This window comes from Cryptomeria japonica, chromosome 4, assembly GCF_030272615.1.
Source record: "Cryptomeria japonica chromosome 4, Sugi_1.0, whole genome shotgun sequence".
Taxonomy (NCBI): domain Eukaryota; kingdom Viridiplantae; phylum Streptophyta; class Pinopsida; order Cupressales; family Cupressaceae; genus Cryptomeria; species Cryptomeria japonica.
The window spans coordinates 152,026,147-152,048,748 of record NC_081408.1 but is presented as its reverse complement, the minus strand read 5'-3'; the positions used below and the strand labels follow the sequence as shown (position 1 = coordinate 152,048,748).

General features: G+C 34.5%; 1 protein-coding gene across 1 annotated transcript; it reads left to right on the top strand.

Annotated features, from left to right (window-relative positions):
• Positions 1-446: 446 nt before the first annotated feature.
• LOC131041440 (uncharacterized) lies at positions 447-6,940 on the top strand. Its single transcript, XM_057974554.2, has 2 exons — positions 447-1,012; positions 6,727-6,940. Exons 1-2 carry the CDS (start codon positions 447-449, stop codon positions 6,938-6,940), a joined length of 780 nt encoding a protein of 259 aa, XP_057830537.2.
• The last annotated feature ends 15,662 nt before the right edge of the window (positions 6,941-22,602 follow it).

Sequence of the window (22,602 nt, the reverse complement as noted above, 5' to 3'; positions counted from 1 at the left end):
AGAGGGAATGATTCATTTTTGTGGTGGTTGATAGGTTTTCAAAGATGACACATTTTATTCCATGCCAGAAGACCCATGATGTTGTCTACATTGCTGATTTGTTCTTGAGGGAGGTGGTAAGGCTACATGGTTTGCCAAAAAGTATCATTTCAAATCATGATACCAAGTTTGTTGGATACTTTTGGAGGGCCTTGTGGAAGAAGTTGAAGATGTATTTGAAGTTCAATCTTGCACACCATCTGCAGACTGGTGGGTAGACTAAAGTGGTGAACAGGAGCCTGGGTAATCTGCTGAGATGCTTGGTAGAAGACAAACCCAATAGATGGGATATGATCTTACCATAGGCAGAATTTGCTTACAACAATTATGTCCATAAGAGCACTAGTAGATCACCATTCCAGATTGTATATGGAGGCAGTCCAAGGAGTGCTCCAGAATTGAGGGAGATGGACCAGGGAAATCATACAAGTGTCGAAGCCAAAGACTTTGCAGAACACATCAGAAATATACATGAAGAGGTGAGGAAGCACATTAATGAGAGGAATCTACAATATAAGGCAAAGGCAAATCAGAAAAGGAGGCATAAGGAGTTTCAAGTTGGTGATGAAGTGATGGTCCATTTGAGAAAAGAAAGGTTTCCAGTGGGAACATATAATAAGCTAAAGAGGAAGAAGTTTGGTCCCTACAAAATTTTGAAGAAGCATGAATCTGGAAACACATATGAGGTACATTTGCTGGAAGGAATTAACATTTCCCCTGTATTCAACATTTCAAACTTAATAGAATATCATGAAGATGGCACAGAGGAGGAGACACCAATAGAACAATTCAAAATTCCTACACCTACTTTAGAGAAGGAGAAGATCAAAGCAATTCCCGATAGCTATGTGAAAATTACCAGGAAGAGGCAGTATGAGTATCTGGTGAAATGGACGGAAAGATCTATTGAAGATTCTGCATGGTTGTCCAAGGTAGAGATTGACTATTTGGGTTTTCCTCAATCAGCTGAAACGTGATGGGGTCACTTCTCGATCTACCCCAGGTGTCTGATATTCGGTAGTGTAAGGGCAATCCTGCATCACCCAAAACACATTTCTTTTTGTTTAATTTTGTTTAATGTTTTTGCAGTTTTGGATACCCATTTGGACAAATAAGAGATTCCAACTCTCAAAATTGTCAAGTTACTTTTTCTTGTCAACTGCCCAAAATAACAGTTTTTTATTTGAAGGTGGATGGAGCCAAAAATTTACAGGAGGATTTAGGAAGGAAAAATAATCACATTGGAAATATAAATAGTTCAAAATCATAAATGGTTTGAAAGTTATCAAAGTTTCAATTTTGCGAAAAAAAATAAAAAATCCTTCCAAGTCAGATTTGTGGCATTAAACAGTGTCAAACAGGCCTGAAAATGGCAAGAATCAGTGGAGAATATTCTTAGAAAATTCTACACTTAGAGATATTTCGGATGCTTCAAACCATTGGTAAATCCAAATCCCGGATCAAAAGTTATGGCTATCGAAAGTTGGACAATTTTTTGAAAAGTTCCAATTTTTTAATATGGCTGTATTTTCAAATTTCCAATTTCATGGTTTCGCATTTGTCTGCCATTTGGTAATTTCTATATTGTAATTTCAGCTCCAAAATAGAAGGAAGTCTATTTAAGGCTCATATGTAGAAACTAGGAAGGAAGTTGTTGAGTTATTGTATGTTTGTTGTTGGAGTTGAGTTTTGGGATGTGAGTTTTGGGGAGTTGTGTTTTTGAATTGTAAGGGTTTTCTAGAAAACTTTGTAAGTTGTTGTATTACAGCCAACGAGGTTTATTCCTCTAGATTGTATTTGCATGTTAGCGTATTTCTAATTCGCATGTTTGCAGATAATAATAATAAATTTTGAGTCTTTTATTGCAATTTATTGTGTTTTTTTTGTTTCTCGAGTTGTTCCCTCATCACATAGGGAATGCTAATGTCATGGATACATATGATACATGATAGATGCTTTCTATAAGAATGATCATCTATATCATGAGGAAAGAGATCATCAAGAAAAGAGTGAATAAGATTTATATTTATTAACTATATGGAGAAGGAGAAAGATAAGACCTGATAAAAGAAAACCCCAATGGAGATAACATCCATTTTTAAATCATAGAATTATATGAATGAACCAAAAAAATGGCCTAACAAGAAATAAATAATAGACAAACTTATTGATATGTAAGATAAATACATGAAAACCAATCTAGAAGAAAGCATAGAAGTTGTCATGATATAATATAATCTTAAAGGGTCAAGAATATAATATTCATTTATGTAAGGTTCCCTAACCCAAAGAAAATAAAAAAATTTATGATAAATATGGAAAATTTAGAGCTACATCAGATTAAAAACCATATATGAAACATTTATATTTGAAAATTTTGTCAAGTTCATACTACATTCCCTCAATACAAATAATATATTTGTACAAATATAGATAGAGTAAAATGGATGATAACAAGAGACGCAAAGTGTCAAGTTCTTGCCAATAGTATGGCTAGTTTAGAGTAGAAAATGAAAATGGAGGAAGAGAGAAATAAGGAGATAAGCTTAGATACAAATAAATAGAAAGTGTAGATATAGAAAGGGATATGGAGAGAGATAGTTATAGATAGTGTGGCTAGTTTAGAGTAGAAAATAAAAAAGAAGAGAGAAACAAGGAGATAAGTATGGATACAAAATAGAAAGTATAGATATATAAATAGATATGGAGAGAGATAGTTATAGGGAGGATGTCAAATTCCTACGAATAGTGTGGCTAGCTTAGAGTAGAAAATAAAAAAGAAGAAAGAAACAAGGAGATAAGCATAGATACAAATAAATAGAAAGTAGAGATATAGAAATAGATATGGAGAGAGATAGTTATAAGGAGGGGGAGAGAGAAATAGGGGGAGATATAGATTTATGAGAAGATAAAGAGAGAGAAGATTCTATAGTCAAATTTTGCTAGATTTATTACCCTCTCACTAAATATAGTATATTAAAATTATTGTACTTTGTGGAGAATTATTTATTGCTGTTATTTGTAAAGAAATTTATTTGTTTACTATGATGGTGTTCAAATTGTAAGAAATTACTCTACATCACCCCTCAACCTATTTGTATTTTTTTTTTACATCAAACTTGGCAAAATATTAGAGGTCTATTTGTTGACATTATTTGAAAAATAGATAGTTATGTAATAGGTGTGGTTTCTAATTGCTTGCAATTAGTGTAATTCAAACTATCTAAACCTACTACTATTAATTAATGTATAATAATAATATTTATAATTAGATTTTTAAATACATATATATAATCTTTAAATTAATTAAATAAATTTAATAGTATAAAATATAGATTTTATTAATATTTGTTATTTTAATTTTAATATATTGTAGTGCCCCTCCCTCTTTTGGCTTGTCAGACTTTGTGATTGGTGTTCCGTGTGGTTCGACCCTTATTTTGGTGTTAGTCAATTTTGGTTTTGGATTGTGATGCTTGTCTATGCTTCCTGGATTTCTATATGACTATGATGTTTCATGCTATGTGGATGATTAGAATAATGATGTTATTTGACGTTTCTTTGCTTTGTGTGTATGTTAGATGATTATAGAAGGGATATTTTTGTAATAATAGAATTTTACCTTGATGCTCTTAGATGTATATCTTCTTGATCTTACATTTCTTATTTCTCTGGTGTAATGTGGTTGTGATTGGTAATGTCTTTGATGGAATCATATGATGTAGTTTATGATGTGATTATTAGCTGTTATTCATGTATGATATTTCATTATTGGATTTAATTTATTTATGAGTTTTATTACGTTTATCAATGTACGCTGCTTCCATGTTTGATGTGCTTGGGTGAGAGGGAAAAGTGCCGCATTGCTCTTTAGGGCAAGCTACATCGCTTCCATTCCCTATTCATGGTATGATATTTTGTGGATTATATATATATATATATATATATATATATATGTTCAACCATTTGTTTATGCAGCTGCAGGTACCGAGCATTGACTCCACCTGAATCTTCAGGTCTGAGTGTACTCTCCAACCCAATATTAAAGTGGACAAAGGAGATATCAATCAGATCCCGGTCAGGCACCCTAGTTCCTTATTTGTTAGGTCTTGTCAGTCATCACCCTCTATTAGTACCCAATGTTTTGAGTTGTCGTAAATTGTTGCTCTTTCTTATAGTTAATAATTTTGTGATATGATTAATATTTTACCCCTCTTAGTATTTGGGATGTGGTTAATTAATTAATTAAAAAAATGGAATTGGTGGAACTTTAAGATTTAAATTATTTAATTAATTCGAAAAGAGTATTTGTGTTTTTTTTTAGATTAATTAATTATAGTTTCTTCGTTTGGCTTATTTAATTGAGTAACTTGAGGGCTTAGATTATTTTTATAAAATTGGAAAGGTTAATTGAATAGAAAAGTATAAAATATTCAATTTAATATTTTTTAGTATTCTTGTAATAAACTATTAAAATACAATTATTGCTTATTTGTTTTAAAAGTCAATTTTAAACAAAAGAATTAATATTTAATTAAAATATTTTGCATGTGAGTGGGAGTTACAAATTAATAAAAAAAATAATTAAGGTTTTTAATTAATGCAAGAATCTACATGTTGAGAGTTACATTTTGAAAAGATATTTTATTTTGGCTTACTTTTGCTTTTTGTGGGAAGCAAGAAGAAGCTTTGTCAGGAATGCTCTTTGCTCTAAAATTTTCATTTTGTTTTTGGTCTTTGGGGTTTTCAAAAAACAAATTTGGGGGGGTTTGTTCTGGAAATTTGGGTGGAAGATTGTTGAAGCTTGGATTTTGGATTGTGTCATGCAACTCTTGGAAATTTTCAGTCTTCTTCTATTTTCTCAAATAGTGAATAAGGTAAGGATCTGATATTTTCTTCCAGTGCATGTTAAAATTTTTGTCTTAATCAAATAAAATTTGTGATTGCTCTTTTATTGAAAGCATGTAATGCAATGGACTTATCTGGTATTTGGGGATTGACTTATCAAATTTTATATTTTCTGGATCACAGATTTATTCTTCTCTGAAGTTTTGTTTGGTAAATTTTAATGGTTTGTTTTTAAATTGTTATTTTGTTTTTGTTTTTGGCTTTTTTAAAAAAAAGTGTGGGGGTTGAATCTATTTGAATATGGAATCCTTACCTCTCTCATGATATTATACTGTGATTTATGCTTGTTTGGTTTCTTATGTGTGTGTGTGTGTGTGTGTGTATATATATATATATACATATATCTATGTATATATGTATATATATATATATACATATATCTATGTATATATGTATATATATATATATACAGATATCTATATATATATATATACATATATATATATATACATATATACATGTATATATATATACATATGTACATACATATATATACATACATGTATATACATACATGTACATGTATGTATATATATATACACATGTTTATATATGTATACATATATATACATATATATACATACACATATATATATACAAATATATACATGTATACATATATATGTATGCATACATATATATAAACATATATATATAAACATATATATATATATATATGTGTGTGTGTGTGTGTGTATATCTATGTATATATATGTGTGTATATACACACACACACACATATATATATACATATATATATGTATATATATATATGTGTATATGTATATGTATATATACATATATATATATAAATATATATATATTTATATATATATGTATATATATACATATACATATACATATATATACATATATATGCATATATGTATATATATCTATATACATATATACATCTATATATGTAAGTACATATATACATATATACATATATATATACATGCATACATACATATACATATACATATACATATACATATACATATACATATACATATACATATACATATACATATATATATATATATATATATATATATATATATATATATATATATATATATATATATATATATATATACTATGTCATGCCCAAACTTTTGTGCAAAAATGGAATAACATTTTTTTTTCAAACATCCTAATAATACTAAATGCACTACAATAAAGATGGAACAATTAAGTTGTCTTAACTAAAGGTTAACTCAGGAAATAAAAGAGTGGTTTACTAAAGTTGATTTAATTAACTTAACCATGCATGCGATAACATTTTAATGCGGAAATAATTCTTGAAAAAGTGTCATTACACTTTATTAATTAATTAATTTACCCAAATAATCTCTAATTTATTAGCCAAGAGATATTAATTATCTCAAATATTATTTAATTCCTTCTTGGAATAATTAAAATAATGTTAACACTTAGATTATTGAATTTAAATATTCATTTGAGCAAATGTAAATAATGCGATTAGATTTGACTATAAAGTTAACTAAAACAATTATAACAATTGCCTAAAAATTCATTTCCCGAAATGTCAAATTTGACCCCCTACAATTATTAAATACCAAATATTTAATGTTTGGCCAATATAACCCCTACAGGCTAAAATTTTACATTATACTGTTTATTATATCTATATCTATCCATTTCTTTTCTATCTTATCAAAGCTAACCCTAACTTGAAGTTGGGTTAGGGTTGCTTTGTGACTAACAAACGTTGTATATTTTCTTCTTTTGTGATGGGCTTGTGTGTGTGTGTAGGTGTAAGAGAATGGCAATCGGAATCCAAGGGGAAGGCCGACGACAGCGGCCATGGCAGAGGAAGAGTGAAGAGGTGATAGGGAGAGGTGGTGCCACACAATATATGGCAGCGACAACCCCTATGGTGGCCACTCGTAGTGGCGGTCGAGGCCACCACTGGGGGTCATGGCCCATAGTGGCGGTCGAGACCACCCTTGCGGGTCACGGCCCATAGTGGCGCCACGAGCACCCCTGTGGATCACGGCCCACAGTGGCGACTGAGGTCTCCCTTATGGGTCATGGCCCACAATGGTGACTGAGGTCGCCCCTATGGGTCATGGCCCATAGAGGGGCCTGAGCTACCCAATGGTAGCTCACAAGGATCTTCGGCTCTAGGGCATGGGGGATTGTGTTCATTTTTTTTTTGCTATTAAAAATTTTGTTTTACATCTAAATAATTATATATATATATATATGTAGACATGCATAAATGTAGAATAAACTTAAGAATATAATTTGTAACATATTTCATTTTTTAGAATATAATGTAAATATATATATATATAGGTATATAAATATATGTGTATTTTTTTTTAAATAAAAGCATTAAAACTAAATCCCCTTTTTTTATAATAGCATACATATTAATCATTTAATTAAGGAGAAACCAGAGATTTAGAGGTGTAACTTTAAACATAAGAATAAACTTTGCAATATTTATATATATATATATATATATACTCAAGTATAAATATATGAAGATATTTTTCATGACTAAATTTGTTTCTTCCAAAGCATTAAAGCAGGTTATTTTACAATAACAGATTAGAGTAAATTTATTCATTTTTTCTTTTAAATGACATATACTTAACATTTGAGTTAAATAACTATAACTAGATTTATTTACTGCATTTACAAAATAGAAAAGTTAGCAGAAATTAATTTTTTTACAGGTGCAACTAATATTTTCAAAAAAAATCATTTAATCCATAGACAACATGATGTGATGCAATACTAATATACACTCTTAAATATCTATCTATATTATTTTGTATTTTGAACTATAGATAGATATAAATATTTCTTCTCTTTTACTAATAACTTCACTTCAACATTTTATTTGTTTCCTTTCTTTTACAATAGCTATAAGGAAGAAATAAATTTCATTTCAAGAAGAAAATACCAATAAATAATAGCTCAATATCTATATAAATATAACTTCAAATTTTATTCTTTCTTTGAAAGATCAAAAATCTCTAAAAAAGAATACATCTTGTTTCATGATAAAACATAGTCTAATAAATACATTTAATACATCATGGTATAACTGTTACAAATAGGTAGGTACAAAACTAGCCTCTCATGTCTACTAAATGAGGGCTTCTCAAATACATATATTTTTGCAACTAAATACAAAAAAGACATAGGATCATCTCCAAACTTTCCCTTCCAAATATTTTCCCAAGCAAACATGCAATAAAAATTTTAGGTTGTGACCATGGAGGCTCACCTCCCAACATAGGCTTACTAGAAGCGACCCCTGATCTAGGAGAAACAAGACCCAAATGGGATACACACAAGCAATACACAAATAAGAAAGAAAACTTCACAATATTCACACTCCCAACCCAAGGCAAAACAACATCACATATGTGACTTTCAAGTGGGGTGAAGGTGGACTAAGTACCTTTAGGAGAAATCTGCAAATAGGAGAACATATTGCCATTGCAAGGCAACCAAGAAACACGTCCATAAGTTCCAAACTTTTCCCAACAATTCCTTATGTCCCCTAAGTCATACAAGCCTACAAAACTCCCCTTCTGACCCCCATTGCATAAACAAATCACTATGCAGCAAGGGTCACAAAAATCCCTTGTGAATCACTCTCTTCCAAAGAGAGCCTCTCACTCATAGGCTGTCAAACATCCCTTCACCCCAAGGCCACTCTACCTTCCCAAGGGTGAGTTTGGCCTTGAAAACTCCCAAAACATAACATATAAACTCAACCAAAAGCACATATGGAAGAACTCAACATCTTCCCACACATTTAAATAAATAATGGAAAAACAAATAAAACAACAATCTTTTCAAAATAAACAACATACATGAGGTAGTGATTCAATCAACCTTAAATCTACCAAGAGGGATGAAAGGAAGTTGTAGGAGAGCTGTCCAAATCCATAACTTTTTCCTTCTCAAGTCTTAACCAAAATTCCAAACTTCTCAAGATTCTAAGTCTCCAAAAATGGAGAGTGGGTGATTACCATCCTAAGCCTCAAACCCTTCCCTACGAAGACTCCTCTCACTCTTTCCAGCCTCTTGGATAGAGTGTGAGCTCACATTGGTTGGTCTTCCCAACCTCTTATAGGCTTACTAAAACTGACAACTTAAAAAGGTAAGAGAAAGTGGGAAGAGAAACTGACACAAGAAAGGAAGGTTGTCTTACCTAGGTGGAATCCTTCAAAGTTAGATTTCGTCCATCTTGGAAAAATCAATTTTTGAGGTGACTAAATAGACACATGAGAGTGGTCACATGCTTAAAATTGCCCCTAACCCATAGGTATACCATATGGACCTTTGTAAAAGCCCCTAAACTAACCCTAGGAGTCAATTTGACCCCTTAGAAACCCACCTGAAGTTTACCTACGGGTCAAACTTGAGTTGACCACTCCAAAGGCTCTCTACCCAAAACTAATCTAGGACTACACTCAAATATTTGAAAAATGCATTGGTTGAAACAATTTACCTCCAAGAGACATGTCATTTCCAACTCACTTTACAACACGTGTCAAGTGACACAATAAAAATACATTACTTAATTACACATGGAAAATGTCTCTTTTTTTATTAAACAATTGAATAAATACAATTTAACACACATTCAAATAGTTATGTTTACAAATAAAGCACAATACATACTTGGTGTTGTCTTTCCAAATAAATAATCATTGGCTTCACAAATGCACAAAGGTCTAGGCTTGATTCTCCAAATAGTTTCCGTGGTCACATGGATTAGTTTTCCTGCACATCTCATTTTACACATTAGTAATTCCCAAATAACCAGATATAAATTTAAAATATAAAAAGAATACAATTCAGTCACTCTGCATACAATTTCCATCATACTAATCAAATTACTATATATCTAATAAAGTCCACATAAAGCAATTCACTTTACGACATTATCATAATCCTCATAAATTTCAACCATTCATAAGACATGCATCCATATTTCTAACATCATAATAAAGTTCTACAAATCAAAATAAATGACATACACCATATCAATGTTATCTAATAATGGGATCATATAAAATTCTATATCCATAATGCATAGAAATGAAGCATCAATAATAGGTCCAACATGAAAATAACTGAAATGCTAGGACGGGTTGGGGTAGGGCCTCCTCACATCCTCTCCTCTAGGCATGAATTTCCTCCTGGAGTTCATCAAAAAGATGGGGGTATGGAGATCTCATGCGTGATGTGTCCTCCCATGATGTTGTAACCTCGTCATAGCAATCCCACTAGACCCTAACCTGGTCCAGCTCTCAACCTCGAAGGGCCAACGTCCGGGAAGCCAAAATGTGAATGGGCTCCAAATCTAGTTGCCCATCTGACTCCACTTGCAAGGCATCCCAATCTAGAATATGAGACTCATCATAAATATACTTCCTTAGAATTGATACATGAAACACATCGTGGACGCGTGACAAGGTAGGTGGCAAAGCTAGATGATAAGAAGTTGGTCCTATCCTCTCAAGGATCTCAAATGGTCCAACAAAGTGAGGTGTGAGATTAGAACCCTTTTTGTAATGGATTGGACTCTTATGCGGTCACACTCTCAAGAAGACTTTGTCCCCAACCATGAAGCTACGATCTATCCTCTTCGCATCTGCATACTTCTTTTGTCTATCATGGGGCTCTCTAAGGCACTGTCTAATCAAATCCACCTGCTACTCCATATCTCAAACTATCTCAAGACTGATAGCTACTCTATCCTCAATGCTGTCCCAACTCAATGGTGTTCTACAAGGCCTATCGTACAAAGCCTGAAAGGGTGGCATCCCCAAAGAAGTGTGGTGCCCATTGTTATAGGCAAACTCTACCAAGGGAAGGTACTCTTCCCATCTGGTCTGGTGATCCATGATGTACATACGGAGCATGTCCTCTAACACCTGGTTAACCCCCTCTGTCTGTCCATCCATTTCCAGATGATAGGATGTGCTGAAATTGAGTTTGGTGCCCATTGCTACCTGCAACGCCTTCCAAAAGGAATAAGTAAAGAGGGAATCCCTGTTAGAAATAATCTTGCATGTAACACCATGAAGTCTAACAATATCTCACAAGAATACTTGTGCCACTAATTGTGTTGTGAAGGTAGTCCAAACTGGTGAGAAGTGGGCCACTTTGGTCAACTTGTCAATTGTCACCAAGATGGCATCATGGCAATGTGATGACATAGGAAGACCAATGACAAAATCCACTGATATAGTATCCCACTTCCACTCTAGTATCGCATGAGACTAGAGCAACCCACGTGGATGGCAGTGCTCCACCTTGACTCTTTGACACTCAAGGCATCGAGCTACTAACTCAGCAATAAGTTCTTGCATACCTAGCCAGTGATATAACTATCTCAAATCTGCATGCATCTTCTTAACTCTAGATGTGCTATATAAGGAGCTCTATGAGCCTCCATTACAATGAACTCTCATGATTTCTTGGAAGAAGGTACATAGATGCACCCTCTATGGCATAATAGTCCATGAGACTCTAAGGAATAATCAAAATACTCTCCCTCCAAGGTCACTTGAGATTGCATTACCTGACAAACCTCTAAATAACATTCATCCTCTAGCAACCGCTGCAAAAAATGATCTCAAATCCATGCCCATAGACATGGAGTATATCTCATGACGTCTCCTACTCAAGGCATCTATAACCATGTTTTCTTTCCGCTTGATGTAGTGAACATCAAAATCATACTCGCATAAAAACTCCATCCATCTTCTCTAACAAGCATTAAGATTAGGTGGAGTGAGTATGTACTGCAAGCTCTGATGATCTGAATGAAGCTCAAAATGATGACCCAAAAGGAAGTTTCTCCACCTCACAAGTGCATGCACTACTGCTGCAAGCTCAAGGTCATGAGTTAGGTAGTTAAGCTCATGAATCTTAAGTTTCCTAGACTCATATGCTATAGCTCGACCTTCCTACATGAGGACTACTCCTAAACCCTCTAGGGAAGCATCTGCACAAACCATGAAGTCGGCTTAGGGATCTGGCACAACAAGAATAGGTGCACTAGTCAGTACTCTTTTGAGTTCCTGAAAGGCCCTCTCACACTTTTCGGTCCACTCAAATTTCATTCCCTTTCACTGAAGAGCCTTTCACTGAAGAGAAGTAATAGGATGTGAAACTCTAGAGAACCCATCAATAAAGCGTCTGTAATAATGTGCTAGGCCCATGAAACTCCTAACTTTTTTCACACTAGATGGCGTTGGCTAATCCATAATAGCTCTGATCTTTGATGGTTCAACTAAGATCCCATCACCGGATAAAACATGTGCTATACATTTGACCTCTGATATAAAGAAAGAACACTTCGACAAACTGCCGTATAACTGATTGTCTCTCAAACACTGCAATACATGTCTCAAGTGCTCCTCATGCTCCTTCTCATTCTGAGAATATATCAATATGTCATCGAGGAACACAATCACAAAATGGTCAAGGAAGGTGCAGAATACCCCATTCATGAGACTCATGAATACAACTAGAGCATTCGTAAGACCAACTGGAACCATGGTGAACTCATAGTGGCCATACCTAGTGTGAAAAGTGGTCTTGTGGATATCACTCTCCACTATTATCAACTGATGGTACCCTTAGTTCAGATCTATCTTGTAAAATACTTTGGCACCTTGAAGTTGGTCAAATAAATCATCGATCTTGGGCAAAGGGTATCGGTTCTTGATGGTCACTTTGTTCAACTGAAGGTAATCCATACATAACTGAAGGGATTCATCCTTCTTCTTTACAAAGATGACTAGTGCGCCCCAAGGGAATATGCTAGGATGATTGTGACCCTTCTTTAAAAGTTCCTCAAGCTGCATCTTAAGCTCATTAGTGGTCATCCTATATGGTGCTCTCGAAACTGGCTTAGCTCCCGGTACAAGGTCTATGTGAAAGTCAATCTCTCTATAGGGCAGCATACCTGGTAGCTCGGAAGGGAACACGTCTAAATATCCTTTAAAGATAGGATGATCATCAAGAGATGGTTCCTTATTATCCTCTTCTTCTCTATCATTGATGGTGATGGAAAATAATTAGCATCCCTTTCGTATGCTTTGCTTAAGCTGCATTGCAGAAATCATATGAAGTGATATGGGTCTCTGAATCCATAAGATTACTATGGGAGAACCATGATCATCCTCACACTTGATCCTTTTCTGGTGATAATTCATCTTGGCTCTATGGGTGTTGAAATGTGGCGACTGATTAGCAAAGTACTGTACACTCAGCACACTTTTTTGATGAAAACCGACATTGTAATAAAACCCTAAAAAGGCCGACTTTGTTTGTTTCCCTAAAAACGCATGTTATAAGCGGCTGGGATGCTTAAGGCATTGTAAGGTTGATGTACTATTTTTGCTGGATAATAAGAAAGATTGGACGACTGTGTATGGTGGACGTAACCCATTCTGGGTGAACCACATTAAATCTTTGTGTTATCTATGTCCTGTTTTATTTCTTTATCTTTTGTACTTAAATCTGCATATAATTGTTAGTTCATATTTGCTTTGGATCTGCTTGAAACCCTAACAATTGGTATCAGAGCGAGGTTTTCTGTAAATTGGCAGGACTTTCAGATTTGAGTGGGAGCAATGGAGGATTCCAAATTCAAGGTCGAAAAGTTTAACGGCCAGAATTATCAGTTATGGAAAATGTAGATGGAGGATTACCTGTATCAAAAGGATTTGTGGCGGCCATTGGAAGGAAAGGCAAAGAAACCGACCACAATATCAGATGAAGAGTGGGACATTTTAGATAGAAAGGCATTGGGATCCATTCGATTGTGCCTTGCGTCGTATGTAGCATTCAATATAATAGAAGCAAAAACGACTGTAGATTTGATGGCAACACTGGCTAAGCTGTATGAGAAACCCTCGGCTTCGAATAAGGTATTTCTTATGAAGCGTTTGTTTAATTTGAAAATGAGTGAGGGAGGATCTATAGTGGAGCACTTAAATGAATTTAATACAATTACCAGTCAATTGTCTTCGGTAAAAATTACCTTTGCAGAAGAGGTTAGGGCTCTCTTGATTTTATGTTCTTTGCCAGAAAGCTGGAATAGCTTGGTTATGGCTGTAAGTAACTCTGTCTCTGTTAAAAATACTTTGGTATTTGATGATATTGTTGGTGTTATCCTAAGCGAGGAAATGTGAAGGAAAAGCACAGGTGATACTCCAACATCATCGAGTAGTGTTTTGAATGTGGAGAATAGAGGAAGATCAAAGGAAAGAGGAAAAGGCCCTGGGAATGAAAAGTCACGAGGGAAGTCAAAGAAAGGACGCTCTCAATCTAGAGGAAAGAAAGATTGTTGGTATTGCGGAAAGCCTGGTCATCTAAAGAAAGACTGTTGGTCTCGGAAAAACAAAGAAGGAGACAAAAATGAAAATGATAGTAAGGAAGCTAATATTGCAAGTAATACTTTACAAGATGCTTTAATCTTATGTTTGGATAATGTTAATGATTCTTGGGTAATAGATTCTGGGGCTTCATTTCATGCTACACCCCATAGAAAATATTTTCTAGATTATGTTCAAGGTGATTTTGGACAGGTATATTTGGGTGATGATGAGCCCTATCAAATTGTTGGAAAATGAAAGATAAAGATCAAGTTGCAGAATGGTAATGACTGGTTTCTGTAGGAGGTAAGACATGTTCCTAATTTAAGAAGAAATTTAATTTCTGCAGGGCAACTAGGTAGTGAAGGTTGCATAGTTACCTTCTCAGACAGTATGTGGAAGGTCACTAAAGGATCATTAGTAGTAGCTAAAGGTGCAAAGGTAGGCACATTATATCTGTGTACTGGTAACACTTACTCTACCTTAGCTGCTACAGATAAAGTTACTGCAGGGACAACAACAATAAATGTTGCAAGAACAGATTTGATAATGTGGCACCATAGGCTTGGGCACATGAGTGAGAAAGGGATGAAAATCCTTCACTCCAAAAATATATTGCCAGGACTAAAGAAGATTGATTTAGAGTTCTGTGCAAACTGTGTTTATGGTAAACAGAAAAGAGTCAGATTTCTCAAGGTTGGGAAAGAGAAGAAGAGTGAGAAGTTAGAGCTTGTACATTCAGATGTATGGGGACCGGCTCAAGTATCTTGTCTTGGTGGCTCTTGTTATTATGTTATTTTTATTGATGACTCAACCAGAAAAACATGGGTATATTTCCTAAAACAAAAATCAGATGTTTTTTAAACTTTTAAGAAATGGAAAGCTTTGGTTGAGAATGAGACAGGAAAAAAGTTGAAGTGTCTCAGATCGGATAATGGAGGTGAGTATTGTAGCAAAGCATTTGAAGATTACTGTTCCTTAAATGGGATTCGAAAGCAGAAGACAGTTCCAAGAACTCCACAGGAAAATGGTGTGTCAGAGAGAATGAATAGGACCATCATGAAACATGCGAGGAGCATGAGATTGCATGCTGGATTGCCCTTACATTTTTGGGCAGATGCTGTACATACTGTTGTCTATTTGATAAATAGAGGACCTTCAACCCCTTTGGATGGTGGTATTCCAGAGGAGGCATGGACTGGTAAAAAGGTAAATTATTCTTTTCTAAAAACTTTTGGTTGCGAAGCTTTTGTCCATGTTGATAAAGAAAACATAACCAAGCTTGATGCTAAATCTCAGAAATGTACCTTCATTGGATATGGGATAGATGAATATGGCTATCGGTTATGGGATTTTGAAAATAAGAAAATAATTAGAAGTAGAGATGTTATATTCAATGAGAAGGTTGTGTATAAAGAACAAATGCAGGAAAAGAAGCATGAACTAGACAAACAAGAATATGTGGTGTTGGATGAGATTCCTGAAAATGAAATGCCACAAGTACCTGATGCTCAGCAACAACAGATTGTCCCACAAACTCCTGCAAGTGTTAGACATTCTACGAGGACAAGTAGACCCCCTGAAAGATTTTCTCTTTCTTTGTATTCTATTTTATTAACAGATTCTGGTGAACCAGAAGAATATGAAGAAGCAATGCAGGTGGATGCTAAACAACAGTGGCAACTAGGCATGAAAGAGGAGATGGACTCCTTGATGAAAAATAAGACTTGGGACTTAGTCCCTTTACCTGCAGAAAAAAGAGTCTTGCCTAACAAATGGGTTTATCGACTGAAGGAGGAGGAAGGAGGTCAGAAAAGATATAAGGCCAGACTTGTGGTAAAAGGTTTTGCACAGAAAAAGGGTATAGATTATGATGAAATATTTTCTCTAGTTGTAAAAATGACTTCAATTAGAACTGTACTTAGTCTTGTGGCTGCAGATGATTTACATCTTGAACAATTAGATGTCAAAACAGCTTTTCTCCATGGAGATTTGGAGGAGGAAATTTACATGTTGCAACCACAGGGATATGAGGTCAAAGGTAAGGAGAACTTGGTGTGCAGGTTGAAGAAAAGTCTGTATGGCCTAAAGCAAGCACCCCGACAATGGTATTTAAAATTTGATAGTTTCATGGCTGAACATGGTTATCATAGATGTCATTCTGATCATTATGTATATTTTAAGAGATTTGATAATGGCAGTTATATTATCCTATTGCTTTATGTTGATGACATGCTTGTTGCTGGGTCTAACATGCAACATATAAATAATCTTAAACAAAAATTAGCCAGGTCATTTGCTATGAAGGATTTGGGTGCAGCTAAGCAAATTCTCGGTATGAGGATTACACGGGAAAGGAAAAATAGAACCTTGAATTTGTCCCAAAGTGAGTATATAAAGAAGGTGTTGAAAAGATTTAACATGCAGGATGCAAAAGCAGTTAGTACACCTTTGGCTAGTCATTTCAAATTGACTAAGGAGATGTGCCCAAAGGCACAGGAAGAGGTTAATAAAATGTCTAACATCCCGTATTCATCAGCTCTTGGCAGTCTGATGTATGCAACGGTATGCACAAGGCCAGATATTGCACATGCAGTGGGAGTTGTGAGCAGGTTTATGAGTAATCCGGGTATGGAACATTGGAATGCTGTGAAATGGATTCTTCCGTATTTGAAAGGAACTACTACAAAGGCATTATGTTTCAAAGGATCTAATGCTGCTCTAAGTGGATTTGTTGACTCTGATTTGGCGGGTGATATTGATTCACGAAGGAGTACTACAGGGTATGTTTTTACTATAGGGGGAACTGCAGTCAGTTGGATTTCTAGGCTACAAAAGGTTGTTGCACTTTCAACCACTAAAGCTGAGTATGTTGTTGCTACAGAAGCCAGCAAAGAGATGATTTGGTTGCAATGTTTTCTGAAGGAATTGGGTTAGACACAAGAGGATAGCTCATTGTATACTAATAGCCAGAGTGCCATTCATCTTGCAAAGAACTCTGCTTTTCATTCAAGGACAAAGCACATTCAGCTCAGGTACCACTTCATCCAGACTATTTTGAAGGAGGGTCAGTTACGGCTTGAGAAGATTCACACAAGTGAGAATCCTGCCGATATGTTCACAAAGGCAGTTCCACAGGAGAAGCTGATTTCTTCATCAGTTTCTGTTGGTCTTCTTGATTGATAATTGTGGAATTTATACGAGTCAAGTCCTAGTGTTTTATCTAGCGGATGTTGCATTGTAAGGTTGATGTACTCTTTTTGCTAGATAATAAGAAAGATTGGACGGCTATGTATGGTGGACGTAACCCATTCTGGGTGAACCACATTAAATCTCTGTGTTATTTGTGTCCTGTTTTATTTCTTTATCTTTTGTATTTAAATCTGCATATAATTGTTAGTTCATATTTACTTCGGATCTGCTTGAAACCCTAACAATGGGTGTATAGCCAATCGCCAAGTATGATGCCATAAGATCCAAGTGGTGTAACTCGAAGGTCTACTAAGGTGGTTGTACTACCAATCTGAAGCTGACATCCCCTAACCTCTGATTCCAGAGACACTCTGGCCCCTGAAGCTAGCTCCACTTCCCAACTAGCACCTTGCCTAGTTGCCACTAGCCCATAACGCTCCAAAACCAATGGTGATATAAAGGAATCTGTAACTCCTAAATCAAACAAGATAGAAACACTACTACCTCTGATCATACTTGTGGCCTCAATAACTATGGCCTAATGTTCTGCCTGGTGGTTGTCAACCATTGTGAAGACTCTATGGGACTTGACCATACCCCCAACCATAGGTTCTGATGCTGCCATCCACTAAATACCTTCCATTTGACCCTAACGACACTCTCTCGCCATGTACCCCATGGCTTCACAAGTGAAACAAGCACCATGTGCCTGAAACTAAACACCCTTGGCCTAGAGTATGCATATCCGCTTGTTATGGTTGAACCACTATACCCACCCCTGAAGGACTGATGAGTTTGCACCGGAGGTGTGTAAGGAACCTGGGGTCATTGATCTCGTCTAGGACCCTATGACTACCACTGCTTGGGCTTAAAGCCCTGCTGACTCTATGAAGGCCTTTGTCTTTGATTTTGCTATGGCTGATGTGGAGGAGGGGGTTTGAAGGACCCTAATGAATGTCTACCATTAGCCTTCCAATGGGGTTTCTGAAACCTATAAGTCTGAGGTATAGGGTGTCGGTTCTAGAATTGATCCCATGTGTCCTGAGGCCTATCATGAATCTCCTTTTATATCAAGGCCTTCTCCATGACAACTTGAAGTCTTCTTGGAGCTACCATCCTCACTGGTCCTGCTATTCTAGCATTCAATCCTCTGATAAACTAGTTGATGAGAAGTTTCTCATCCTTCAGGTAGTCTACATAAGGTAAGAGCTCAAAGAACTTGCTCTCATATTGGGTCACTGAGAGACCCTTCTACTAAATATCATGAAACTCATCAATCTTGCGCTACCTAAAGTGCTTTGATAGGTATCGATCTCCGAATCTCTCTATAAAGATCTCCTAAGTGATAGTGTTTGCAACTATATCATACTTGTACTCCTGCCTCCACCATGTGGAAGTCATTCCTCTCAAAAGGTGAACTCCGATCCATGCCTTCAGATTTCTCTCATAGGGACACAATGCGAAGCACCTATCTAGACTAAAAAGCCAAGCCTCATCTTCTACCCCATCGGTAGATCCTTGAAAAGATGGTGGCTAAAGGTGCAAAACCTCTCTGATCTAATCCCCAGGATCATGACGTACTCTCTCAAAAAGTACTGGTGCTACTACTGGAGGGGGTCCAGGTAGATGAATGAACTCAAGCTCATGCTCAGTTTGTCCCTCTATGGGATTAGGAGGTGGGCTCCTACTCCGCTTCCTAACTACTGATCTATGACTCTCAGAATTCTGGTGTTCTTCCTGAAGATCTACTACTAGGAACCTATCCTGAACTATCCCTATCAGGTTCTGAAGAGCAACCAAGATATCTCAGTTCAGGTCAATCGGTTGTTTGGGAGGAGCCTCTAGGTTCCTTTTTGGAATTGATTCCTCCCTAATGATATCTATGTGTGCCATGCATGCACCTCTAGGACGCCTACCACACTTACAAGCTTGTCGCATAGTCGGAGGCATCCTCAATGAGAAAATAAAATAAATAATTTTGGAGAAAATTTAAATAATTAAATAATTAAAGCAAAACTAAAGGTTAACTCAGGAAATGAAAGAGTGGTTTACTATAGTTGATTTAATTAGCTTAACCATCCATGCGATAACATTTTAATGCGAAAATAATTCTCCAAAAAGTGTCATTACCACTTTATTAATTAATAAATTAATTTACCCAAATAATCCTTCATTTATTAGCCAAGAGATACTAATTATCTCAAATATATTTAATTGCTTCTTGGAATAATTAAAATAATGTTAACGCTTAGATTATTAAATTTAAATATTCATTTGAGCAAATGTAACTAATGCAATTAGATTCAACTATAAAGTTAACTAAAACAATTATAATAATTGCCTAAAATTTCATTTCCCGAAATGTCAAATTTGATCCCCTACAATTATTAAATACCAAATATTTAATGTTTGGTCAAGATAACCCCATAGGCTAAAATTTTACATTATATTTTTCATAATTCCCATTAATAAAATTTTTAAAATAAATTTAACCTATATATATATATATATATATATATATATATATATATATATATATATATATATATATATATATATATATATATATATATATATATATAAGCATATAAATATTTGCCTAAAATAAAAAATTGCATTAAGAACAAATTACCTCTTATTCAATAATAGAAAATAATCATTTCTAAAACATTGACTATGTACAAATGGGGGTTATCCTTTTCAAATTTGAAAAGTCCCCCTCCCCCCCTTATTATTTAATTTAATATAATAATCTCTTTCAACCCTAACTAGAGTTTATTATATCTATATCTATCAATTTCTTTTCTATCTTATCAAAGCTAACCCTAACCTGAAGTTGGGTTAGGGTTGCTTTGTTACTAACAAACATTGTATCTTTTCTTCTTTTGTGATGGCTTGTGTGTGTGTGCAGGTGTAAGAGAATGGTGATGGGAATTCAAGGCGAAGGCCTACAATGGAAGCCATGATAGAGGAAGGGCGAAGAGGTCACAGGGAGAGGCAGCGACACACAATATATGGTGGCGGCGGCCTCTGTGGTGGCCACCCGTAGTGGCAATTGAAGCCTACACTAGGGGTCGCAGCTAGCAGTGATGCCGCGACGTCCCTATGGGACACGGCTCACAGTGGCGCTGCAGGCATCCCTATTGGTCATGACCCACAATGGCGACCTCGGCTGCCACTACGGGTTGCGGCCCACAAAGGGGCCCGAGTTGCCCAATGGCAGCTTGCAAGGAGCTTCGACTTTTGGGCATCGAGGATTGTGTTCATTTTTTTTGCTATTAAAAAATTTGTTTTACATCTAAATTGTTAAATATGTATATATATATATATATATATATATATATATATATATATATATATATATATATATGTATATATATATATATATATATATATATATATATATGTATATATATACATATATATGTATATATATATATATATGTATATATATATATATATATATGCAAACATGCATAAATGTAGAATGAACTTAAAAATATAATTTGTAACATATTTCTTTTTTCAGAATATAATGTAAATATATATATATGTGCATTTTTTTTTAAATGAAGGTAGTAAGACTAAAACCCCTTTTTTTTTATAACAACATAAATATTAATCATTTAACTAAGGAGAAAGCACAGATTTAGAGGTGTAACTTTAAACATAGGCATAAACTTTTCAATATTTATACACACACACACACACACACACACACATATATATATATATATACTCAAGTATAAATATATGAAGATATTTTTTCATGACTAAGTCTGTTTCTTCCAAAGCACAAAAGCAGGTTATTTTACAATAACAGATTAGAGTAAATTTATTCTCTTTTTCTTTTAAATGACATATAGTTAACATTTGAGTTAAATAACTATAACTAGATTTATTTACTGCATTTACAAAATAGAAAAGTTAGCAGAAATTAATTTATTTACAACTGCAACTAATATTTTCAAAATAAATCATTTAATCCATAGACAACATGATGTGATGCAATACTAACATACACTCTTAAATATCTATCTATATTATTTTGTATTTTGAACTATAGATAGATATAAATATTTCTTCTCTTTTACTAATAACTACACTTCAACATTTTATAAATTTCCTTTCTTTTACAGTAACAGATTAGAGTAAATTTACTCTTTTTTTCTTTTAAATAACATATAGTTAACATTTGAGTTAAATAACTATAACTAGATTTATTTACTGCATTTACAAAATAGAAAAGTTAGCAGAAATTAATTTATTTACAGCTGCAACTAATATTTTCAAAATAAATCATTTAATCTATAGACAAAATGATGTGATGCAATACTAACATACACTCTTAAATATCTATCTATATTATTTTGTATTTTAAACTATAGATAGATATAAACATTTCTTCTCTTTTACTAATAACTACACTTCAACATTTTATTTATTTCCTTTCTTTTACAATAGCTATAAGGAAGAAATAAATTTCATTTCAAGAAGAAAATACCAATAAAGAATTGCTCAATATCTATAGAAATATAACTTCAAATGTTATTCTTTCTTTGCAAGATCAAAATCTAATAAAAAGAGTACATCTTGTTTCATGATAAAACATAGTCTAATAAATACATTTAATACATCATGGTATAACATTTACAAATAGGTAGGTACAAAACTAGCCTCTCATTTCTACTATATGAGGGCTTCCCAAATACATATATTTTTGCAACTAAATACAAAAAGACATAGGATCATCTCCAAGATTTCCCTTCCAAATCTTTTCCCAAGAAAACATGCAATAAAACTTTTAGGTTGTGACCATGGAGGCTCACCTCCCAACCAAGCGACCCCCAAGCTAGGAGAACCAAGACCTAAATGGGATACACACAAGTAATACACAAATAAGAAAAAAAAATTCACAACATTCACACTCTCAACCCAAGGCTAAACAATATCATATATGTGACTTTTCAAGTGGGGTGAAGGTGGACTAAGTACCTTGAGGAGAAATTTGCAAATAGGAGAACATATTGCCATTGCAAGGCAACCAAGAAACACATCCACAAGTTCCAAA

Coding starts and splice junctions, on each gene's coding strand:
- LOC131041440 (XM_057974554.2), top strand. CDS start 447: ATGGACCAGGGAAATCATACAAGTGTCGAAGCCAAAGACTTTGCAGAA. Junction 1,013..6,726: donor TTTCCTCAATCAGCTGAAAC/GTGATGGGGTCA, acceptor GTGTGTGTGTAG/GTGTAAGAGAATGGCAATCG.